At 65.6% G+C, this 23,232-nt stretch overlaps 1 protein-coding gene and 1 long non-coding RNA gene across 3 annotated transcripts; one reads left to right on the plus strand and one right to left on the minus strand.

The window, feature by feature from the left end:
• The first annotated feature begins 919 nt into the window (after nt 1-919).
• Nucleotides 920-14,444, plus strand: MAP2K7 (mitogen-activated protein kinase kinase 7). Its single transcript, XM_066986583.1, is given in 14 exon segments — nt 920-1,107; nt 3,571-3,618; nt 6,073-6,147; nt 6,150-6,213; nt 7,366-7,432; nt 8,261-8,374; nt 8,471-8,590; nt 9,567-9,674; nt 9,777-9,956; nt 10,933-10,942; nt 10,945-11,012; nt 11,867-12,009; nt 12,104-12,149; nt 12,920-14,444. Coding segments are annotated over 14 exon segments (1,305 nt in total). The 5' UTR covers nt 920-983; the 3' UTR covers nt 13,058-14,444.
• Nucleotides 14,445-15,466: 1,022 nt separating this feature from the next.
• On the minus strand, nt 15,467-22,019 carry LOC136788267 (uncharacterized). 2 transcript variants are annotated; one of them, XR_010827148.1, is made up of 5 exons: nt 21,102-22,019; nt 20,821-20,942; nt 19,378-20,622; nt 17,066-17,180; nt 15,467-16,085 (listed from the first exon to the last, which is right to left on the minus strand). It is a non-coding gene; the product is annotated as an uncharacterized lncRNA (long non-coding RNA). The 2 variants fall into 2 exon arrangements; XR_010827147.1 differs by having other exon boundaries at nt 19,378-20,942.
• Nucleotides 22,020-23,232: the final 1,213 nt, after the last annotated feature.

The raw sequence follows: 23,232 nt of genomic DNA on the forward strand, positions 1-23,232 counted from the left end.
TTAAAGGGGGCTTGGGGGGGTTAAAGGGGTTTTTGGGGGGGTTAAAGGGGTTTTGGGGGGTTAAAGGGGATTTTGGGGGGGTTAAAGGGGATTTGGGGGGTTAAAGGAGATTTTGGGGGGTTAAAGGGTTTGGGGGGATTAAAGGGGATTTTGGGGAGGTTAAAGGGTTTTTTTGGGGGGTTAAAAGGGGTCTTGGGGGTTAAAGGGGGCTTGGGGGGTTAAAGGGGCTTGGGGGTTAAAGGTTTTTTTGGGGGGGTTAAAGGGGATTTTTGGGGGGGTTAAAGGGGGATTGGGGGAGTTAAAGGGGATTTGGGGGGTTAAAGGAGATTTTGGGGGGTTAAAGGGGGCTTGGGGGGGTTAAAGGTCTTTTTTGGGGGTGTTAAAGGGGTTTGGGGGGTTAAAGGAGATTTTTGGGGGGGTTAAAGGGGATTGGGGGGGTTAAAGGGGATTTTGGGGGGGTTAAAGGGGATTTTGGGGGGTTAAAGGGGATTTTGGGGGGGTTAAAGGGGCTTGGGGGGGTTAAAGGGGATTTTTGGGGGTGTTAAAGGGGTTTTGGGGGGCAGCCCTGAGGATTTGGGGCTAGGATTAATTCTGGGGGGGGCACAGCGGGCTGCTGAGGGGTCCCCGGGTGCTTTGGTGGGGGGGGTGACCGGGGGGCGCTGGGGAGGGTTAAGGGGGGCTGGCAGTGACTGCGCATGCGCCACTCCCCCCAAACCCCCCTCCCTCCCTGCCAGTACCCTACCCAGCTCCGCGCATGCGCACCCCCCTCCCCGACGCCACTCGGGCCTGCTCCGTGTGTGTGCGCGGAGGGGAGGGGAGGGGGGGGAAGTGCTGGCAGGAGTACGGCGGCCGCGCGGGGCCGCAAAACCTTGCGGGGCGCCGAGCTTCGCGGCCCGCGCGGCGCATGCGCAGAGCGCTGTTTGTGCCTTCTGGCTGCGCGGCGGCGGCGGCGGCGGCGGCTGACGAGGGGGGGGGGGGAAAAGATGGCGGCGTCCTCGCTGGAGCAGAAGCTGTCGCGGCTGGAGGCCAAGCTGAAGCAGGAGAACCGCGAGGCCCGCCGCAGGATCGACCTCAACCTCGACATCAGCCCCGCCCGGGCCAGGCCCAGTAAGGCCCCCCCCGGCCTTGGGGGGGGGGGGGGGAGGGAGGAAGGAGGGGAAATGGGGGGGGGGGGAGGCCGCGGGGGGGAGGCCGTGAGGGGTTTTAGGGGGGTTGGGGGGATGAAGGGGGGTGGGGGGGTCTCGTTAGAGGGTTGGGGGGGGTTGGGGGCTTTTGGGGGGGGGGTTAAGGTTCTGGGGGGGTTTAAGGCCCTTTGGGGGGTTGGGGTCCTTTGGGGGGGCTTGAGGCCCTTTCGGGGGGTTTTGAGGTACTTTTGGGGGGGGTTGAGGCCCTCTGGGGGGGTTGAGGTCCTTTGGGGGGGGGTAAGGCCCTTTTTGGGGGAGGGGTTAAGGCCCTTTTTGGGGGTGTTGAGGTCTTTTTGGGGGGGTTGAGGTCCTCTGGGAGGGGTTTTGAGGCCCGTTTTAGGGGGGTTGAGGCCCTTTTGGGGGCGTTGAGGTCTTTTTGGGGGTTTTGAGGCCCGTTTTGGGGGGTTTTGAGGTACTTTTGGGGGGGATTGAGGCCCTCGGGGGGGGGGGTTGAGGCCCTTTTTGGGGGGCTTGAGGTCTTTTGGGGGGGGTTGAGGTCCTCTGGGGGGGCTTTGAGGCCCTTTTGGGGGTTTTGAGGTCCTGGGGGGGTTGAGGCTCTCGGGGGGGGGTTGGGGTCCTTTTGGGGGGCTTTGAGGCCCTTTTGGGGGGTTTTGAGGCCCTTTTGGGGGGGGTTTGAGGCCCTTTGGAGGTTTTTTTGGGGGGGGGATTGAGACTCTTTGGAGGGGGTTTTTGGGGAGGTTGAAGCCTTTTGGGGTATTTTGGGGGGTGGGGGCTGAGGCCCTTTGGGGTGGGTTTTGGGGGAGCGGAGGCCGTTTGGAGGGGTTTTAGGAGGGCAATTGAAGCCCTCTTTGGAGGCTTTTTTCGGGGGGGGCTTTTGGAGGCTCTTTGGGGGATCGAGGCCCTTTGGAGCTTATTTTTTGGGGGGCGTGAGGTCCTTTGGAGGCTCTTCGGGGGTTTTGGGGGCGTTGAGGCCACTGGAGGGGGGTTTGGGGGTCGATTTGGGGGCAGTTGAAGGCTTTTTAGGAGTCTCGGGGGGATTTTTGGGACTTTGGGGGATTTGGGGGGCATTTGAGGCTGTTTTAGGAGTTTGGGGGGGGGGGATTTGGGGTTTCTGAGGGGCTTTGGGGCAATTATGGGGGCAGTTGAGGTATTTTTAGGGGTCTCGGGGGGAGTTTTGGACACTTGAAGCTGTTTTAGGAGTTTGGGGGGGGGTTGGGCCTCTTAGGGGCTTGGGGGGGCGTTTGAGGCTGTTTTATGGTTATTGGGGGCTTTTAGGGCTGTGCTGGGGGGGCGGCGAGGGTGTTTGAGGCCCTTTTAGGAATTCTGTGGGGTGCTTAGGGCCGAGTCGTGGGGTCCTGGGGGGGGGTGGAAGCCAAACGAAGGGGTTTGGGGGGGGGTGAGGCTGTTTTGGGAACAACGAGGGGCAGTGGGGACACGGTAGAAGTAGCTGGGGGGGGGGTCGTGAGGCCGTTTTGGGGGGCTTGGGGCCGGTTTGGGGACATTTGGGGGGGCTTGGGGCTGGTTTGGGGACATTTGGGGGGGCTTGGGGCCTGTTTAGGGACATTTGGGGGGGTTTGGGGACGTTTTGGGGGGCTTGGGGCTGGTTTAGGGACATTTGGGGGGGGTTGGGGACGTTTTGGGGGGCTTGGGGCTGGTTTAGGGACATTTGGGGGGGTTGGGGACGTTTTGGGGGGCTTGGGGCTGGTTTAGGGACATTTGGGGGGGTTGGGGACGTTTTGGGGGGCTTGGGGCCGGTTTGGGGACGTTTTGGGGGGCTTGGGGCCGGTTTAGGGACATTTGGGGGGGTTTGGGGACGTTTTGGGGGGCTTGGGGCCGGTTTAGGAACATTTTGGGGGGTTTGGGGACGTTTTGGGGGGGTTTGGGGACGTTTTGGGGGGCTTGGGGCCGGTTTAGGGACATTTGGGGGGCTTGGGGCCAGTTTGGGGGCACTTGGGGCTGTTTTGGGGCCATTCGGGGCAGTATTGGGGTTCTGTGGGGGCAGGCAGGGCTGCGCAGGAGGAAATTGGGGACAAACGAGGTGGGTTTGGGTGTGCCCCCCCCCAGGGTAGGACATTTTGGGGTGAGGGGATGCCCCCCGCCCCCCCCCGTAGCACACCACAACCGCCCGGCACTTAATGGGGCCAAAAGGGGGGCGTTTTGCGGGCTGGGGGGGGGGGCGGAGGCACCAGGCAGCCCCCCCTCACCCCCCAGCCCCCCCCATTTCCCCCCCGCTGTCCCGTCCCCCCCCGCCCGCGGTTTGAGTTCGTTCTGGTTCTTTTCCCCCGTTCCCAGGTGCGTTCCCGCTGTGATTTATGGTGCTTTTCTTTCTTTTTTTTTTTGTCGTTGTTGTTTTTTTTTCCTTCCCCCCTCTTTATTTTTTATTCCCCCCCTTCCTCTGTCCCCCCCACACCTTCCCCCCCTCCAGTTATCGTCATCACCCTAAGCCCCGCTCCCGCTCCGTCCCAGCGAGCAGGTACCGCCACGTCTCGCCTCCGCTTGGGGTCCCCCCGCACCCCCCCACCTAACGCCACCCCCCGCCACCCGCTGACACCCCCCACTCGTCCCCTCGCTTGGGGACCCCCCCGGCACCCCCAACGCAGGATGAGCTCCCAGCCCCGGCCGTGCCTCAGTTTCCCCCTCCCCGTTTGCGGAGCTTCCCCCCCCCCCCGACGGCTTCTCCCCGACCCCGAATGTCCCCCCCCCGCCCGCCTTGTCCCCAAATGTCCCACCCCCTCCCCGTGTGTCCCCCCCCCCCCCGCCCCGCGTGGCTGCCCTGCCTGTCGCATGCAGCGTGGCCCCGGCCCGGCGGCGCATGCGGCCGCGGCACGGCATGAGACGGGGCCCGCGCCGAGAAAAAAAAATTGGGGTGGGATCGGCCGAAATCGGGCAAATCCCGGCCCCAACGGGGGCCGGGGGGGATGGGAAGGGTTGTGGCAGGAACGGGGGGGGCGGGGGGGAACGGTCAAAAAGGGGGCAGGGGTAGGTAGGGGGGAGCGGGTGAAATGGGGCAGGAAGGGGTGAAATGGGGTAGGAATGGGCAAAATGGGGCTGAGCCCAAATTCAGTGGGAATGGGCAAAATGGGGCAGGAACGGGTAAAATGGGACTGAGCCCAAATGGGGCAGGAACAGGTAAAATGGGGCTCGGCCCAAATGGGGGGAGAATGGGGAAAAATGGGGCTGAATCGAAATTTGATGGGAATGGGTAAAATGGGGCAGGAATGGGTAAAATGGGGCTGAGCCCAAATTCGGTGGGAATGGGCAAAATGGGGCAGGAACGGGTAAAATGGGACTGAGCCCAAATGGGGCAGGAACAGGTAAAATGGGGCTCGGCCCAAATGGGGGGAGAATGGGGAAAAATGGTGCTGAGCCCAAATTTGGTGGGAATGGGCAAAATGGGGTGGGAATGGGCAAAAGGAGCAGAAACAGGTAAAACGGGGCTGAGCCCAAATGGGGCAGGAACGGGTAAAGCGGGACTTGGCCCAAATGGGGGAAGAATGGGGAAAAATGGGGCTGAACCCAAATTTGGCGGGAATGGGGAAAATGGGGCAGGAATGGGTAAAACAGGGTGGGAATGGGCAAAATGGGGCTGAGCCAAAATGGGGTGGGAATGGGCAAAATGGGGCTGAGCCCAAATTTGGCGGGAATGGGCAAAAGGGGCAGAAACAGGCAAAACGGGGCAGGAACGGGTAAAGTGGGGTTCAGCCCAAACGGGGGGAGAATGGGGAAAATAGGGCTGAACCCAAATTTGGTGGGAACAGGTAAAATGGGGTAGGAACGGGTAAAACGGGGCTGAGCTAAAATGGGGTGGGAATGGGCAAAATGGGGCTGAACCCAAATTCGGTGGGAATGGGCAAAATGGGGCAGGAATGGGTAAAATGGGGCAGGAACAGGTAAAACGGGGTGGGAATGGGCAAAAGGGGCAGGAACGGGTAAAGTGGGGCTCAGCCCAAATGGGGGGAGAATGGGGAAAAATGGGGCTGAACCCAAATTTGGCGGGAATGGGCAAAATGGGGCAGGAATGGGTAAAACGGGGCTGCATCAAAACGGGACAAATGGGGCCGAGCTGAAATGAGGTGGAAGTGGCCAAAAAGGGGTGGGAACAGACAAAATGGGGGTGAGGTGAAATAGGGGAAAACCGGCCGGAACGGGGGAAGGAAGAGGGAAAACGGGGGTGAGGGAAAATGAGGTGAAAACGGCCAAAAGTGGGCAGGAATTGGCAAAATGGATTTGGGGTAAAATGGGGCGAAAATGGCCAAAACTGGGCAGGAACAGGCAAAACGGGGCTGAATGCTAAAAATGGTTGGGAGGAGCCCGAACGGGGCCAGAAATGGCCAAAATGGGTCAGGAACGGCCCCAAATGGGTCGGGGGGTGGGGGTGGTTTTGGGGTTGGGATTTTTGGGGTTGGTTTCGGGGTGTTTTCGGGTGGTTTTTTGGGGGGATGGTTTTGGGGCTGATTTTGAGGCTGTTTTGGGGGTGATTTTGGTGGTTTTGGGGAGTGATTTTTGGGGGGTTTTGTTTTCTTTGGGGGGGCTGTTCTTTTTGGGGGGGTGGCTGGTTTTGGGGTGTTTGGGGGTGGTTTTTGGGGTAGTTTTGGGGGGCTGATATTGGGGTGGTTTTTTGTGGGTGGGTTTTGGGATGATTTAGGGGGGTTTTGGGGGTGGTTTGGGGGGCTGGTTTTTTGGGGGTTTTCGGAGGCGATTTGGGAGGCTGGTTTGGGGGTTTTTTTGGAGGGGGGGGCTGTTTTTTGGGGGTAATTGGGGCTACTTCGGGCTGTTTCGGGCGCTGTTCCAGGAGCATTTTTGGGGCGTTTTCAGGCCGTTTGGGCTTTGTTTCGGGAGGGCCGCGGGGCGTGGGTTTTTCGGGAGGGGGCGCTCTGACCTTCTCTCTCTCTCTCTCTGTCCCCCCCGTCCCCGTCCCCCCCCCCAGCTCTGCAGCTGCCGCTGGTGAGCGACGGCGGGGGCCGAGCCGCAGCCCCCGAGGGCGCCCAGCACCCGCCGCCCCCTCGCGCCCCCGCAACATGCTGGGGCTGCCCCAGCCGCCCTTCCTGGTGCCCCGCAGCGTGGAGAGGTGGGTGACCCCCCGGGACCCCCCGGGGCCCTCAGGACCCCCAGAACCCCCTTGGGGCCTCCCCAAGGCCCCCGGCACCTCATTGGCTCAGCCGGCACGGGATCCCGCCTGCTGATTGGCCCAGAGGGCTGGCGCCTGTGCTGGTTGGCCGGTTGTTTGGTGCGCTGGGATTGGCTGGAGGGGAGGGAGACCGGGCGTGCTGGTTGGTTGGAGGTCGGTGGGATCGTGTGTGGTGGTTGGTTAGGGAGGTAGGAGCCTCTGTGTGCTGATTGGCTAGAGGAGAAGGGGATCGTGTTTGCTGATTGGTCAGAGGAGAAGGGGATTGCATGTGCTGATTGGTCAGGGAGGTAGGAGGCTCTGTGTGCTGATTGGTCACAGCAGAAGGGGGATTGCGTGTGCTGATTGGTCAGGGAGGTAGGAGCCTCTGTGTGCTGATTGGCCAGTGGAGAAGGGGATCGTGTGTGATGATTGGTGTGGGAGAGAGGAGCATGTGTGTGCTGATTGGCCAGAGAAGAAAGGGGATTGCGTGTGCCGATTGGCTAGAGTAGAGGGGGATCGCGTGTGCTGATTGGCCAGGCAGGAGGCGTGTGCTGATTGGCCGGCTGTGCAGAAAGGCGTAGCTGCCGATTGGCTAGGCAGGCAGAAGAGTTGTGTTGATTGGCTGGGCGTCTCGGAACCCCCCTGTGCCGATTGGTCAGGCAGGGAGGAGAGGCGCGTGCTGATAGGGTTCTGGAGACGTGGCCTCTGCCTGCTGATTGGGCGGATCCTGAATAAGGTTCCCTGGGTGCTGATTGGCCAGGCATCAGATTCCCATGCGCTGATTGGCCAGGCGTACCAAAAGCAACGCGTGCTGGTTGGCCAGGCCGGCAGGAGTCTGTGCGTGCCGATTGGCCAGAGAGCCCGATCCCCTGCGCTCTGATTGGCCAGAAGCCCGCGTTCTGATTGGCCAACCCCTCTGAGCGCGGGTTGGTCACCAACAACCCCCCCCCCCCCCCCCATGCTGATTGGCTGGGTGGCCCTTCGCTCCTGATTGGCTGGGCAGCCATCCCGCCCTCTGCCGATTGGCCGGGCGCTCCCTTCCTCTGTGCCGATTGGCTGGGCTCTCCCTCGCTGCCTCCTGATTGGCCGCCCGGCCTCTCTCCCTCTCCCCAGCATCGAGATCGACCAGAAGCTGCAGGAGATCATGAAGCAGACGGGATACCTCACCGTGGGGGGGCAGGTGGGCATGGGGGGGGCACGGGGGGGACGTTGGGGACACGGGGGGGCACAGGGGGGACCCTTGGGGTCACGGGGGGGCATTGGGGGGACGTTGGGGACACGGGGGGGGCACAGGGGGACCCTCGGGGTCATGGGGGGGACATTGGGGGCACGGGGGGGCATTGGGGGCATTGGGGGGACCCTCGGGGTCACAGGGGGGGCGCTCAGGGTCATGGGGGGGACATTGGGGGCACGGGGGAGAGTGTTTGGGGTCACGGGGGGGGATGCTCGGGGTCATTGGGGGGACATTGGGGGTACATTGGGGGCATGGGGGGGGCCTCGGGGTCACGGGGGGGGGCATTGGGGGCACGGGAGGGGCGCATGGGGACCCCGGGGAGGGAGATTTGGGGACCCCGGGGGGACAGTTAGGGATGGGGGACACTTGGGGGCATGGGGGGTGTTTGGGGATGCTGGGGGGACACTCAGGGCCGGGGGATGTGCGGGGACACGGGGGGGGGACCCTCGGGGCATGGGAAGGGCCCCCCTGTTCCCCCCCATGCCCCCCCCCCAACCCCCTCCCTGTTCCCCCCGTGCCCCCCTGACTCCCCGGTGCCCCCCAACCCCCCGACCTCCCCCTGTGCCCCCCCGTGCCCCCCCCCATGCCCCCGCCGACCCCCTGCTTGCCCCCCGACCCCCTCCCTGACCCCCCCCCACTTGCCCCCCCACCCCCTCCCCGCCCCCCCCCCCATGCCCCCCGACCATCCCCCTGACCCCCTCCGTGTTCCCTTTGGTGCCCCCCCCGACCCCCCGTGCCCCACTGACCCCCCGACCCCCCTGTGCCCCCCCCCAGCGCTACCAGGCGGAGATCAACGACCTGGAGAACCTGGGCGAGATCGGCAGCGGCACCTGCGGGCAGGTCTGGAAGATGCGCTTCCGCAAGACGGGGCACGTCATCGCCGTCAAGGTGGGGCCCCGGGGGGCGGGGGGGGGGCAGGATCGGGCCCTGGCTGTGCGTCGTGTCCCCCCCCCCCCTCCAAATTCATCTTACGCCCCCCCCCAGCAAATGCGGCGCTCGGGGAACCGGGAGGAGAACAAGCGCATCCTGATGGACCTGGACGTGGTGCTCAAGAGCCACGACTGCCCCTACATCGTGCAGTGCTTCGGCACCTTCATCACCAACGTGAGCCCCCCGGGCCCCCCCATTCCTTACACACCCCCCCTCACCCCCTCACCCCCCCGACTCGCCCCTCCCCGGGTCAGGATGCGGCCCCCGGGGCCCTGAGGGGGTGGCGGCGCTGGGACGCACCCCTCCTGTCCGCTGTCACCGCAAGGGGCGCTCGGCATCCCCAGGACCCCCCCCCGGGGGTGCCAGGACCCCGTCCCGCATCCCCCACCCCCCCTGGGGGTCCCAGGACCCGTCCCGTGTCCCCCGTCGGTCCCAGGACCCCCTCCCTGGCTGCCCCCTTGCCCCCCGGCAGTGCCGCAGCCCCTCCCTGCCTCCCCCCATCCCTCCCAGTCCCCGTCTGCGCCCCTCCCCGTGCCCCCAGACCCCCTCCCCGCCCCCAGACCCCCCCCAATACCCCAGTCCCCCTCCCCGTGCCCCCCAGACCCCCTCCCCACCACCACGTCCCCTCCCCGTGCCCCCAGCCCCCTCCCCGTGCCCCCAGGCCCGCCCCCAGACCCCCCCATGCCCCCAGACCCCCCCCATACCCCAGCTCCCCTCCCCACCACCACATCCCCCCTCCCCCTGCCCCCAGACCCCCTTCCCACCACCATGTCCCCTCCACGTGCCCCCAAACCGCCCCACCATGCCCCCAGACCTCTCCCTGTGCCCCCAGCCCCCTCCCCACCACCACGTCCCCTCTGCGTGCCCCCAAACCTCCCCCCATGCCCCCAGACCCCCCCCCCCATACCCCAGGCCCCCTCCCTCTGCCCCCAGCCCCCCTCCCCACCACCACGCCCCCCCCCCGGTGCCCCCAGACCCCCTCCCCCATGCCCCCAGCCCTCCTGCCCCCCACCACGGCCCTTCCCTGTGCCCCCAGACCCCTCCCAGTGCCCCCAGCCCTCCCCCCAATGCCCCCAGCGCCCCTCCCGGTGCCTCCAGCCCCCCTCCCTCACCACCACGCGCACCCCCCCCCTTTTACCCCCCCCCCCAGACCGACGTCTTCATCGCCATGGAGCTGATGGGCACCTGCGCCGAGAAGCTCAAGAAGCGCATCCAGGGCCCCATCCCCGAGCGCATCCTGGGCAAGATGACGGTGGCGGTGAGCGGGGACCCGGGTTGGGGGCGACGGGGGCGCGGGGAAACGCCCCCCCGGCCCCGAGGGACCCCCGCTGACCCCCGCCCCTTTGCGTCCCCCCCGCAGATCGTGAAGGCGCTCTTCTACCTGAAGGAGAAGCACGGCGTCATCCACCGCGACGTGAAGCCCTCCAACATCCTCCTGGACGAGCGGGGCCAGGTCAAGCTCTGCGACTTCGGCATCAGCGGCCGCCTCGTCGACTCCAAGGCCAAGACCCGCAGCGCCGGCTGCGCCGCCTACATGGCCGTGAGCACCCGGGGGTGCCGGGGGGGGAGGGTGGGGGGCGCCTCGGGGGTGGGGAGCACCCCAGGGTGCTGCTTTGGGGGACGGGAGCACCCCAGGGTGCTGCCTTGGGGTGGGAGCACCCCAGGGTGCTGCCTTGGGGGTGTCATCACCCCACAGTGCTCCGTTGGGATGGGGAGCACCCCAGGGTGCTGCCCGGGGGATGGGGAGCACCTCGGGGTGCTGCCTCTGGGGGTGGGGAGCACCCCAAGGTGCTGCCTCTGGGGGTGGGGAGCACCCCAGGGTGCTGCTTTGGGGGAGGTGGGAGCACCCCAGGGTGCTGCCTCTGGGGGTGGGGAGTACCCCAAGGTGTTGTCTTGGGGTGCGGAGCACCCCAGGGTGCTGCCCGGGGGCGGGGGAGCATCCCAGGGTGCTGCGTTGGGGTGGGGAGCACCCCAAGGTGCTGCTTTGGGGGGGGTGGGAGCGCCCCAGGGTGCTGCCTTGGGGTGGGGTCACCCCAGGGTGCTGCCCGGGGGGGGTGGGGAGCACCCCAAGGTGCTGCCTTGGGGAGGTGGGGTCACCCCAAGGTGCTGCCCCTGGGGTGGGGAGCACCCCAGGGTGCTGCCTGGGGGTGGGGAGCACCCCAAGGTGCTGCCTCTGGGGGGCATGGGGTCACCCCAGGGTGCTGCCCCGGGGGGTGGGGAGCACCCCAGGGTGCTGCCGGGGGAGTGTGGGGAGAGCACCCCGGGGTGCTGGGCGGTGGGGAGCGGAGCCGTGGCGGCAGTGCTGGGGGGCTCTCTGGGGGGCTGCCCCCGAGATCTGGGTCTTTTGGGGGTGTTTTGGGGTGCCGGGAGGGTGCCGAGGGGCGTTTTGGGGGGCCGCAGGGGGCTGTTTGGGGGTGCAGGGGGCTGTTTGGGGGCGTTCCGGGGGTGGTGCCGGGGTGTTTTGGGGGTGCTGCCCCCCCCAGCACCCACAGCCGCCCCCTGCCCCCCCCGTGCAGCCGGAGCGCATCGACCCCCCGACCCCACCAAGCCCGACTACGACATCCGCGCCGACGTCTGGAGCCTCGGCATCTCCCTGGTCAGCGCGGCCCCGCGGCCCCAGCGTGTCCCGAACCCATCCCAGTGTCCCCAACGCGTCCCCAGCGTGTCCCTAGCGTGTCCCCAACCCATCCCCGTGTCCCCAGCGTGTCCCCAACTTATCCTCACATCCCTAACGTGTCCCTAGCGTGTCCCCAACGCGTCCCCACGTCCCTAACGTGTCCCTGGAATGTCTCCGGCACGTCCACAACACACCCCCAACGTGTCCCTGTGTCCCCAGCACGTCCCCAACCCATCCCCGTGTCCCTAACATGTCCTCAGCGCGTCCCCAACATGTCCCCGTGTCCCCAACCCATCCCCGTGTCCCTAATGTATCCCTAGCGTGTCCCCAATGCGTCCCCATGTCCCTAACGTGTCCCTGGAATGTCTCTAGCATGTCCCCAACGTGTCCCCAACCCATGCTCATGTCCCTAACATGTCCCCAACGTGTCCCCAACCCATCCCCGTGTCCCCAACATGTCCCCCTAGCGCGTCCCCAACAAGTCCCCATGTCCCCATTGTGCCCCTGGAACGTCTCCAGCACATCCCCAACACATCCCCAGCATGTCCCCATGTCCCCAACATGTCCCCAGCCCATCCCCATGTCCCCAACGTGTCCCCAAACCCATCCCCGTGTCCCCCCCAAGTCCTCCCATGAAGCGGTGGTGCCACCACGTCCTGCCCACGTCCCGCTGTGACACCCTTACAGTCCCCGTTGTCGCCCTACCTCGTCCCCACTGTCCCCGCTGGGGTCCCACCGCATCCCTGCTGTGTCCCCAGCATCCCCCTGCGCCCCTGCCATGTCCCCGCCGTGTCCCCCCCGGTGCCAGCAGCGTCCCCGCGGTGTCCCCGCAGGTGGAGCTGGCCACGGGGCAGTTCCCGTACCAGAACTGCAAGACGGACTTCGAGGTGCTGACGAAGGTGCTGCAGGAGGACCCCCCGCTGCTGCCCCCCGCCATGGGCTTCTCCGGGGACTTCCAGGCCTTCGTCAGGGACTGGTGGGTGACGAGCCACCCCCCGGGCTGGGGACACGTCCCCTGGCTGTCCCCCCCCCGGGTCCCCGAGGTGCTGACCTTGTTCCCTCTCCCCCAGCCTCACCAAGGACCACAGGAAGAGACCAAAGTACAACAAGTTACTGGTGGGTGCCCGCGACCCCGCGTCGTCCCCACCCCGTGTCCCCACGTCCCTGTCCCCGCCTTGTCCCCATCCTGGTGCCCCGACATCCCTGTCCCCCACGTTGTCCCTGTCCTGGTGTCCCCACGTTGTCCGCGTCCTGGTGCCCACGTGTGTCCCCATGTCCCTGTCCCCACATCCCGTGTCCCCACATTATCCACATGTCTCCCCATGTCCCTGTCCCCACGTTGTCCCTGTCCCCGCCTTGTCCCCATCCTGGTGTCCCCATGTTTTCCCCGTCCTGGTGCCCATGTGTGTCCCCACGTCCCTGTCCCCAACATTGTCCCCGTCCTGGTGTCCCCACATCCATGTCCCCACATCCGTGTCCCCATCCTGGTGTCCCCACATCCCTGTCCGCACGTTGTCCCCATCCTGGTGTCCCCATGTCCCTGTCCCCACCTTGTCCCCGTCCTGGTGTCCCCGCATCCCTGTCCCCAACATTGTCCCCATCCTGGTGTCGCCATGTGTGTCCCTGTATCCTTGTCCCCCCCGTCCTGGTGTCCCCACGTCCGTGTCCCCATCCTGGTGTCTCCGCGTCCCATGTCCCCATGTTATCCACGTGTGTCCCCCTGTCTCCGTGTCCCCATCCCTGTGTCCCTGTCCCCACGTCCTGCTCTCTGTCCCCACGTGTCCCCGTCCCCACGATGCTGCGACGGGGACTCGGGGCCAGGCGCCCCCGCGTGTCCCCGCGTGTCCCCACGTGTCCCCGCGCTGCTCACGCCGCCTCCCCCGCAGGAGCACAACTTCATCAAGCGCTACGAGACGCTGGAGGTGGACGTGGCCTCCTGGTTCAAGGACGTCATGGCCAGGACAGAGTCCCCGCGCACCGCCGGTGGCCTCAGCCAGCACCACCTCCCCTTCTTCACCAGGTAGCACCCGGGGCACCCCCCCGGGGCACCACCCCCCCCCCGTGGCGCCCCCGACGGCCGCCGCGCGCCCCGCTGGGCGCTGACAGCCCCGGCGTGTCGCGGCGTCGCGCCGCCGCCCCGGCGCCTCCCCAGTACGGCCCCGTTCCTCGGGCGCGTCCTGGAGCGCCGCGGCACGTCCCGCTGTGTCCCCCTCCTGCTCTGCTCGTCCCAAAGGGGCGTTGCGCCGGCGCAGGGCGATGCCCCTGCCCACCCCCCCGCCGTGGTGGCCCGCCCGTGCCTCAGTTTCCCCGCCACGGGTGCCACCGTCCCCGTCCCCGACCCCAGCGCCTGGGGACAGAGATGGGGACGGGACCCGGCTGTGGGGTGCCGGCAAGGGACAGCGCGGGGCTGCGACGCGGGGACACGGCACGGGGACACGGCGTGCTGCGGCCGTGGCACGGGGACGTGGCGAGGGGACGCGGCACGCCGTGGCGTGACACGCGGCTGTGACGGGGGGACATGGCCCAGGGACGCGGCACACGGTGACACGACACGCGGCTGTGACACGTGGCTGTGACGTGGGGACATGACGGGGGGACACGGCACGCCGTGGCGTGACACGGGGACGTGACACGGGGACACGGCCCGGGATGTGACGCGGGCGCCGCGCGGCGGGGTGTGACGCGCGGATGTGACACGGGGACGTGACACGGGGGACACGGCACAAGGATGTGGCACGGGGATGTTGCACGTGGGGATGTGACGTGGGGATGTGGCACGGAGGTGGCATGGAGGACGTGGCGCGGGGACACCGGGGACGCCCCAGGGACGTGGCGTAGACGGCGCAGAGGTGGCACGTGGGGATGTGACGATGGCGAGTGGCACGGGGACGCGGCATGGAGAGGGACAACGCGGGGACGCAGCACGGAGGCGACACGGCGGGACGGCGCAGAGGTGGCACTGGGACGGCTCGGGGATGCGGCGCGGGGACGCGGCGCTGAAGAGTGACAGGTGGCGTAAGGACGGGACGCGGCGCGATGGCCTGGGGACGCGGCACGGAGAGGTGGCCCGGAGCGATGGCAGGGGGACGTGGCGCTGAAGGACGCCGCGGGGACACGGCGACGTGACGCGGGGACACGACAGGGGTGTGACACAGGGACACGGCCCGCGGACGCCCTGGGGGCAGTGGTGGCCCCTTGGGGACAGGCGCGGGGACAGAGGGGACCCGGCGGCGCTGGGGACGCGGGGCCACGCAGTGACAATCAGCGCCGGGCCGCGTCCCCCGGGGTGTCCCCGGGGTGTCCCCGTGTCCCCGCAGCACGTGCCGTTTTAGTGCATTGTGGGCGTGGGGCGGCTCCGCCTCGTTACCCTTGGTATTAATTAATGTTATTATGATAAAGGCGCATGTGGAACCCACCGGCCTCCTCCCTGGGGGGGAGGGGGACACTGGGGACATGAGGGGACAGTGGGACATCAGGGATGGGAGGGACACTGGGGACATCGGGGCCAGGGGTGGCACAGGACATGGGGCCATCGGGAATGGGGACGCGAGGGACAGCAGGGACATGGGGACATCAGCAGTGTAGGGGGGACACTGGGGATACTGGGGGACACTGGGGGACACTGGGATATCAAGGATGTTGGGGGTGCTGGGGACATAGGGGGACAGTGGGGACAGGGGGACATCAAGGACGTAGGGGACGTAGGGGGACATTAGGGCCAGGGGTGACACAGGACATGGGGCCATCAAGGATGGGGACGTGGGGGACACCGGGGACATGGGGCATTGGGACGGCAACGATACTGGGGACATGGGGGACACTGGGGACATGGGGGACACTGGGGACGTGGGGGACGTTGGGCTATCGGGTGTTGGGGACACTGGGGACAGCAGGGACGTGGGTGCAGGATGACTCGTGGGGCACAGTGGGCGCCCTGGGAGGCCTCTGGGGCATCCCAGAGGAAACTGGGGGCGACTGGGAGGCGGCCGGGGGAGCTGGAGGGTGCTGGAGCTCAGCCGGATCAAAACCACCCCGCCCCCTGCGCCCCCTGCGCCCCTTCCCCCTCCTTGTGCTTCGCTGCCCCCCCCCCGCTTCCCAGGTGCTTGGGGTGGGCTCCGGGTGGGCTCCGGGTGGGCCCCGGGGGGGTGCGGGCCGCAGGCGTCCCGGCGGGGGGGGCTCCTGCCCGGGCTGCCCCGCGGGGCGCGGGCTTCGTCCCTCAGCCCCCCCCCAGGCTTCTTCGGGTGGGTGGGGGCGTGCTGGGGGGGGGGGGGGGCGAACGATTTGCTCAATAATTAGCGGCTCGGAGCGGGGCGAGGGGAGGATTTATTGCCTCCCCCTGCCGAGCCGGAGAAGCGAGAAACGAAGGAAAGAAACCAAAAGCACCTTCCCCCCCCCACACCCCCCCACACCCCCCCCCCCCACCCTGTCCACCCTCTTCCACCTCCTCCCCCCCCACCCCGAGCAGCGGCGGGGGGGAACGGGGGGGGGGGGGGTCGCGGTCAGCCCTTGGCGCTGCTTCGCCGCCGCTCCTTCTCCGTCCCTCTCGACCCCTGCGCTGCGGGGTGTCCCCCCCCCAGGACCCCGTCCTCGCCCAGCTGAGCCCCCCCGGGCAGCAGCTCCTCAGGGAACCGCTCCCACGGGGTCCGTCCCCCAGGAGCAAACTGCCCCAGCGTGGGTCCCCCCCCCCACGGGTGGGGGGCAGCTCCCCGCAGCCCCCCTGCTCCTGGGGGGCTCCTCTCCATGGCTGCGGCTCCGGCCCGGGGGCTCTCCGTGGGCCGCGGCCCCCTCCGGGCCACCTCCACCTGCTCCACCGGGGGGGCTCCTCCACGGGGGGGGGGGGGGGGCTGCAGCGCGGGGCCCGGCCCAGCCGATCCGGATCCTCCCGCAGCCGAAGGGATCCCGAGGGATCTGCAGAACCCCCCCGGCGGATCCGCGCCACCTCCCCGCGTCGTGCCGAGGGCGCGCTCGGTCCCCTCGTCCCGGTCGTCGGTGAAGCTGTTAAACGAGACGGGGCCCGGGACCGGCCCCGGGACCCCCCCCCGCAGCCGGTCCCTGACCCGGAGGAGTTTTGGTGCTCAGCGGCGGCGCCTCCCCAGGGCTGGGGACAGCGACAGCCCCTGGGACCCCCCAAGACCCCATCCCGGGACCCCCAAAGACCTCATATGAACCCCTAGACCCGTCATAGCCCCCTCTGGGACCCCATAGAACCCGGGCAACAACCCTAGGACCCCCAAGACCCCATCCCAGGACCCCCAAGATCCCCTAGGACCACAGCACCCCCTCCTGAGACCCCCCCAGAGCCCCCCCCCAAATCCCTACACCAGACCCAACAGGACCTGCACGACCTCATCCCAGGACCCCCAAAGACCTCGTATGAACCCCTAGACCCATCACACCCCCCTCTGGGACCCCGTAGAACCCGGGCAACAACCCTAGGAACCCCAAGACCCCATCCCAGGACCCCCAAGATCCCCTAGAACAGCAAATCCCTACACCCCCCCGAGACCCCCCAGACCCCCCCCATATCCCTACACCAGACCCCACAGGACCTGGGCTACAGCCCCTAGGACCCCCCCAAGACCCCCCCCCCACAGCCCCCCACACCAGACCCCACAGGACCTGCACGACCCCATCCTAGGACCCCCCCCCAAGGACCTCGTATGAACCCCTAGACCCATCATAGACCCCCCCCCTCTGAGACCCCACAGAACCCGGGCAACCACCCTAGGACCCCCAAGACCCCATCCCAGGACCCCCAAGATCCCCTAGGACCACAGCACCCCCTCCTGGGACCCCCCAAGACCCCCCACATCCCCACACCAGCCCCCACAGGACCTGGGCTGCAGCCCCTAGGACCCCCAAGACCCCATCCTAGGACCCCATAAGATCCCCTAGGACCACAGCACCCCCGCCACAAACCCCCCCAGACCCCTCATATCCCTACGTCACCCCCCCCCCAGCATCCCCTCAACCAGTCCTCCCCCCACCCCCCCCCCTTTAGGACCCCCCCCCAACGCCCCCCCCGGGCCCACCTTCTGCTCGTCGATGGCGATCCCGTTGGTGCCGGCGGCCCCGTTGCTCAGGGGGATCAGCTGGGCCCCCCCCCACATCGTCCATGCCGGGGGGGGGCGGGGACAGGCTTTGGCCCTGGGGGCACACGTGGCCCAAACTGGGGACCCCCCCCTGCCCCTCCCAGTATAGCCCAGTAAGGGCCCAGTGTCCCCACAGCTGGTGCTGGGGGGAGGGAATAAGCCCCCAGTTTCAACAAAGGAAACTGAGGGGGGGGGGGACATGGAGCAGCCAGGAGCCCCCCCCCGCCAAACCAGGTGAGCACCTGCTTGGGGACCCCCCCCCATCCCCAAATGCTTTAGGAGGGGATGGGGGGGGGGACACCCCATGGGGGGGGGGTCCTGTGGATATGGGGGGGGGGGGGGGGCACGACTCACCTGACCCCCCCCCCACCCCCTTTGGGGCAGCACACTTAAAGCTGCCCCCGGGGGGGCTCCTCCTGCCCTCCCCCCTTCTTTGGCTCCCCCCTGGCCATTCCCGGGGGGGGCTCCCCGGCAGCGCCCCCAGCCCCGTAACGCAGGAGGCGCCCCAGCAGCAGCCCCCACAGCAGCACCTGCACCCACAGCTGGAAGGGGGGGTCCCAGCCCCACCCGCCCCCCCCGCCCCCCCCGGGGCCCATCATCCCCCCCCCCCCCACCCCCCCCAATAAAAAAAGAGCACGGACGGCGTCCTGAAGCCTCCCCCTATTTTCCCAATGCCCCCCCCACGACCCCAACGCTTCCCCAACCGACCCCAACCCCCCCCAGCCCCCCAAATTCCCCCTAAACCCCCCCCAGACCCCCCCAAATCCCCCCTCCTTGCCCCCCCCAAGCTCCTCCAAGCCCCCCCCGGCCCCCAGCACCCCCCCGGTGTCCCCTCGCTTCCCTCGGGCCGCCCCCGGTGCCGCCCCCCCCCCGCCAGGTTCCTCCCGGCCGGGCTTTGTTCGTGGCCCCCCCCCCCCCCCCCCAGGGGGACCCAGGGGACCCCCCCAGCCCCGCGCCAGCCCAGGCCCCGCCCCCTTTCCCCGCCGGCCCCGCCCCCATCCCCATGGCAACGCCCTCCGGCCCCTCCCTTCCCCGAGCGCCGTCCCCTTGGCAACCCCCCACGCAGCCCCGCCCCTCTCCGCCGTCCCCATGGCAACGCCGGGGAAGGCCACGCCCCTCCCTCCAGGCCACGCCCCCCGCCTGTCCGTCAGCCCCCGCGCTGCCCCCCCCCCGAGGGCCGGGAGCTGTATGTAGGGACCGAGCTACCCCTAACCCTAACCAAGGGACCCCTCTAATCCTAAACTTAAAACTGTCCTAACCCAAACCCTAACCACTAACTCTAACCCTAACTGAGCTAACCTCAACACTAACCCCTAACCCTAACCCTAACCCTAAACCAATCCCTAACCGAGCTAATCCTAACCCTAACCTAAACCCTTACCCTAACCCTAATCCAAACCCTAATGCTAACCCGAACCCTGACCCTAACCCATAACGCTAACCCCTAACACTAACCCCTAACCCTATCCCCTCACCCTAACCCTAACCCTAACCCTAAACGAGCTAACCCTAACCCTAACCCAATCCCTAACCCTAACCCTTAACACTATCCCCTAACCCTACCCCCCTAACCCTACCCTAACCCTAACCGAGATAACCTTAACCCTAACCCCTAACACTAACCCTAATTGAGCTAACCCTAACCCTAACTTCTAACCTCTAACCTTAACCCTAACCTTTAACACTAACCCCTAACTCTAACCCATAACCCTAACCTAACCCTTACCCTAACCCTAACCGAGTTACAACTAACCCTAACTCTAAGCCAAACCCCTAACCCTAAACATGACCTAACCCTACCCTAACCCAAACCCTAACTGAGATAACCCTAAAAGTAACTCTAACCCTAACCCCTAACACTAACCCTAACCCTAACCCTTAACGCTAACCCTAACCCTAACCCTAACCCTAACCCTAACCCTAACCCAAACCCTAACCCAAGCTAACCCTAACCCTAAACATAACCCTAACCCTAAACCTAACCCTAACCCTAACCCAAACCCTAACCCTAATCCAAGCTAACCCTAACCCTAACCTATAAACCTAACCCCTCAGCCCCCCCCCCCGGTCCCCCCGGTTCCCCTCCGCCAGGCCCACGAGGACCCAGGGGACCCGAGAACCCGGGCATAGGGACGGGGGGGCGGGGGGCCCAAGGGCCCCCAGGCACTGGGACACGGCGCCCCAGGGGGCTTGGAGACCAGGGGGGGGGATTTGGGGCACCCAGGAAGAATTTTGGGGTGCTGGGGGGGTACCTGGAGGAGATTAAAGGATCTCAGAGAGCGCGAAGAGGAGTTCGGGGGCGGATTTGCGGCGGTTCCGGCGCCTCGGACTCGGGGAAGAACTCTGTAAGGCAAAGCCAACGACCGGCACCCGGCGCCTGTGGGACAGCGCCCAAAGGCACGCGCCCCGTAACGCGGAGACTCCCTGGTGTTAGGGTTAGGGTAGGGTTAGGGTTTGGGTTAGCTTGGTTTGGGTTAGGGTTAGGGTTTGGTTTAGGGTTAGGGTTTGGGTTAGGGTTAGCTTGGTTTGGGTTAGGGTTAGGGTTTGGGTTAGGGTTAGGTTTCGCTCGGTTAGGGTTTGGGTTTGGGTTAGGGTTTTTAGGGGGTTAGGGTTAGCTTGGTTTGGGTTTGGGTTAGGGTTAGGGTTAGGGTTAGGTTTCGCTCGGTTAGGGTTTGGGTTTGGGTTAGGGTTTGGGTTAGGGTTAGCTTGGTTTGGGTTAGAGTTAGGGTTTGGGTTAGGGTTAGGGTTTGGGTTAGGGTTAGGTTTCGCTCGGTTAGGGTTTGGGTTTGGGTTAGGGCTGGGGGTTAGGGTCAGGTTAGGTTAGGGTTCGTGTTCAGGCTGGGGTTAGGTTTAGGGTTAGGATTAGTGTTAGCTCGGCTAGGGTTAGCTCGGTTAGGGTTTGGGTTAGGATTAGGGTTGGGGTTAGGGGTTAGGGTTAGAATTACGGTTAGGGGTTAGGGTTAGTTCGGTTAGGGTTAGGGTTAACTCAGGTTTCGGGTTACGGTTAGGGTTAGGGATTGGGTTAGGGTTCGGGTTTCGGTACGGTTAGTATTAGGGTTAGCTCGGTTAGGGTTTGGGTTAAGGTAAAGTTAGGTTATGGTTAGGGTTAGGGGTTAGGGTTAGGGTTATGTTTAGAGTATGGTTAGGATTTGGGTTAGGGTTTCGGTAGGGTTAGGGTTAGGGTTAGCTCGGTTAGGGTTTGGGTTAGGGTTAGGGTTAGGGTTACGCAACCCCACACACAGCAGGTCCCTGCGCCTTCTCTCTTTCCCAACAACCCTAAAGGTAACCCTAACTGGAACCCTGAGCCGTACCCCAAGTCGGGCCCTAGACAACACTGACGGCGCCACTTCCATCAAAAAGTGCTCCCGACCGACCCGTTTTGTGCCCTCCTTCTCCGGGGACTGCACCAATTGCTGCCCCTGTCTCCCCTCCCGGAGCAGCTGCCGCTGTCTCCCGCGCAATATCAGGATTACATGGAGCATAACGTGGTTCTTCCTCTGAAAACGGAGCAATAAAATTAAAGCCTGAATTTTCACCGGACCCTTATTCTGGCCAAAATACTGAAGTTCCTCTTATTGGCTTTTTAGGCCAGAGAATTACACAATATCTAACCATTGGTTTGGTTTTTTTTTTATCTTTTTCCCTAGTTTTGGGGTCGTTTTTCCAAATCCTCATCATTCTCCCCAAAGGGCTACCTTTAGGCGCGATCCCGGCGTTTCCCCCCCAGACCCTGCCGGCTCCTGGGACCCTTAATCCCCGTCTCTTCCCGACGGGCTGCTGCGGACTTCCCCGCCCGCAGGTTTCCACGCGCCTTCCCCTAAAAAAAAAAGCAGTTTTGGGCGCGCGCAGCCCCGCTGCCCGACCCACTAGGTGTGAGGCGGGGAGTTTTTTCCCCTCCACAGCAGCTCCTTTCCCAGCGCAGCTCTGTTAAAAAGCAGCTTCTGGTGACGGGAGGCGTCAGGCCGCAGCCCCTCACCTGCCTGCTGCCCACCGGCGCGGAACAGCTGGAGGAAACGCAGAGCGCGACTGCGCGGGTAACGGAAACTGCTGGATTTTGCCCCAAAAAAAGGGCCGTTGAGCTTGCTCGATCGCACACATTAACTCTCTGCTTCCTGTCTTCAGAGTCCGCGGCTTGATTTTTTTTTTGGCTGGGTACAAGCTATCGCCCAAGAATCCTATAACCACGGAAGACAGCGCCCTCCAGCATCACCTCACTGGGTTTAATTGTCTTTTTTTTTTAGGAGAAAGCCTTCGTTTGGACAGTTACAAGCGATCAGGCTCACAGCTGAGCGAGCAAAGGCATTTTTGAGATCATTCCCCCGCCGCGTTACAGCGGGAGAGGGAACTTGCTGACGAGGCAGGAGGAACGGGCTCCTTCTGCATCCCGAAGCTTTGGGAGCTTTCCGACAGGCTAATTGATTATGGTAATTAGAAGCGTGCGGCGAGGTCGCTCAGCTCTTCCGCGTCCCTCAAGGTGCGGAGACCGTTCCCCGGGCTCGTTGTCCTCCTTCCCGTCCCGGGAGGATGCCGCTGCGGCTGGCCCCCCCTCCGCCACCCACGAACACGCTCCGGCCCCCTTCCTACCAGCCTCGATGCGCTGCTCGGTGGAGCCCGAGCTGGAAAAGCTCGATGGAGGCCGGCTGCAACTGCTCGTCCGGGCTCAAGGTTTCTTCCGAGGCAGAAATTTGGTGGTCCCGCGACAAAACAGCGAGGTGACGAAAAACTGCAGAGCCCGGGCTTGGAAGCGTCGTGGGGGGATGCAGGCGAAGACGGTGGGGAAGGGGTGAGGTGATCGTCGCAGTGCCCTCGGCCCCTCCGGCCACAGCAGCTTGGTCAGACGGCAAGGACGAATGCCGACGGCACACCTCGCTCCCAATCGGTCCCAACGTGCCCTGGATTTTTCCCGAGGGATTTGGGCTATCCCGGAATCCCGTCCCAGATTTGGGCTATCCCAACCCCAGATTTGGGCCCAGACCCTGGATTTGGGCTATCCCGACCCCAGATTTGGGCTATCCCGAGCCCGGATTTGGGCTATCCCGTCCCAGATTTGGGCTATCCCAACCCCAGATTTGGGCTATCCCAACCCCAGATTTGGGCTATCCCAACCCCAGATTTGGGCTATCCCGAGATTTGGGCTATCCCGACCCCAGATTTGGGCTGTCCTGACCCCAGATTTGGGCTATCCCAACCCTGGATTTGGGCTATCCCAACCCCAGATTTGGGCTATCCCAAGCCCAGATTTGGGCTATCCCGACCCCGGATTTGGGCTATCCCGACCCCGGATTTGGGCTGTCAGCGCACCCTTGCCCATCAGGCAGCCGGCCCACTGCCCCCTCTGAGGCCTCAGGGCCGGACGGGGGGCCCCCTGTGCTCTGCACCCCTTGGGGACACCATCCAGTCCCCTTTGTACCCAGATTCCCCTCAGATCCCCTCAGACCACCAGGGTCCCACCTCAGAGAGCCCCCAGATCCCCTCGGAAAGCTCCTGGAGCCCCTCAGGAAGCCCCAAGATCCCCTCAGGCCACCGGAGTCCCCCTTCCCCTCGGGGAGCCCCAAGATCCCCTCAGGGACCCCCACGATCCCCTCAGGGAGCCCCAAGATCCCCTCAGGGACCCCCACCCCCTCAGGGAGCCCCAAGATCCCTTCAGGCTGCTGGGGTCCCACTTAGGGAGCCCCAAAGATCACCTCAGGGAGCCCCACAGTCCCCTCAAGAAGCCCCAAGATCCCTTCAGACCGCTGGGGTCCCCTTCAGGGACACCCAAGATCCCCTCAGGGAGCCCCAAGATCCCCTCAGGGAGCCCCAACCCCCTCGGGACCCCCATGACCCCCCCAAGAAGCCCCAAGACCCCCTCAGGGCCCCCCAGACCCCCCAGGGACCCCCAGACCCCCTCAGGGACCCCCATGACCCCCCCAAGAAGCCCCACGACCCCCTCAGGACCCCCACGCCCCCCAAGAAGCCCCAAGACCCCCTCAGGGCCCCCCACGACCCCCTCAGGGCCCCCCACGACCCCCTCAGGCCGCCGACGTCCCCCCCTCGGGGCCCCTCCCCCCCACCACTGAGGCGAGCCCTTCCCGCGCCTGCGCACACCTCGGGGGGGGGGGGGAGGA

The sequence above is a fragment of the Anser cygnoides genome, chromosome 34, assembly GCF_040182565.1.
Source record: "Anser cygnoides isolate HZ-2024a breed goose chromosome 34, Taihu_goose_T2T_genome, whole genome shotgun sequence".
NCBI lineage: Eukaryota > Metazoa > Chordata > Aves > Anseriformes > Anatidae > Anser > Anser cygnoides.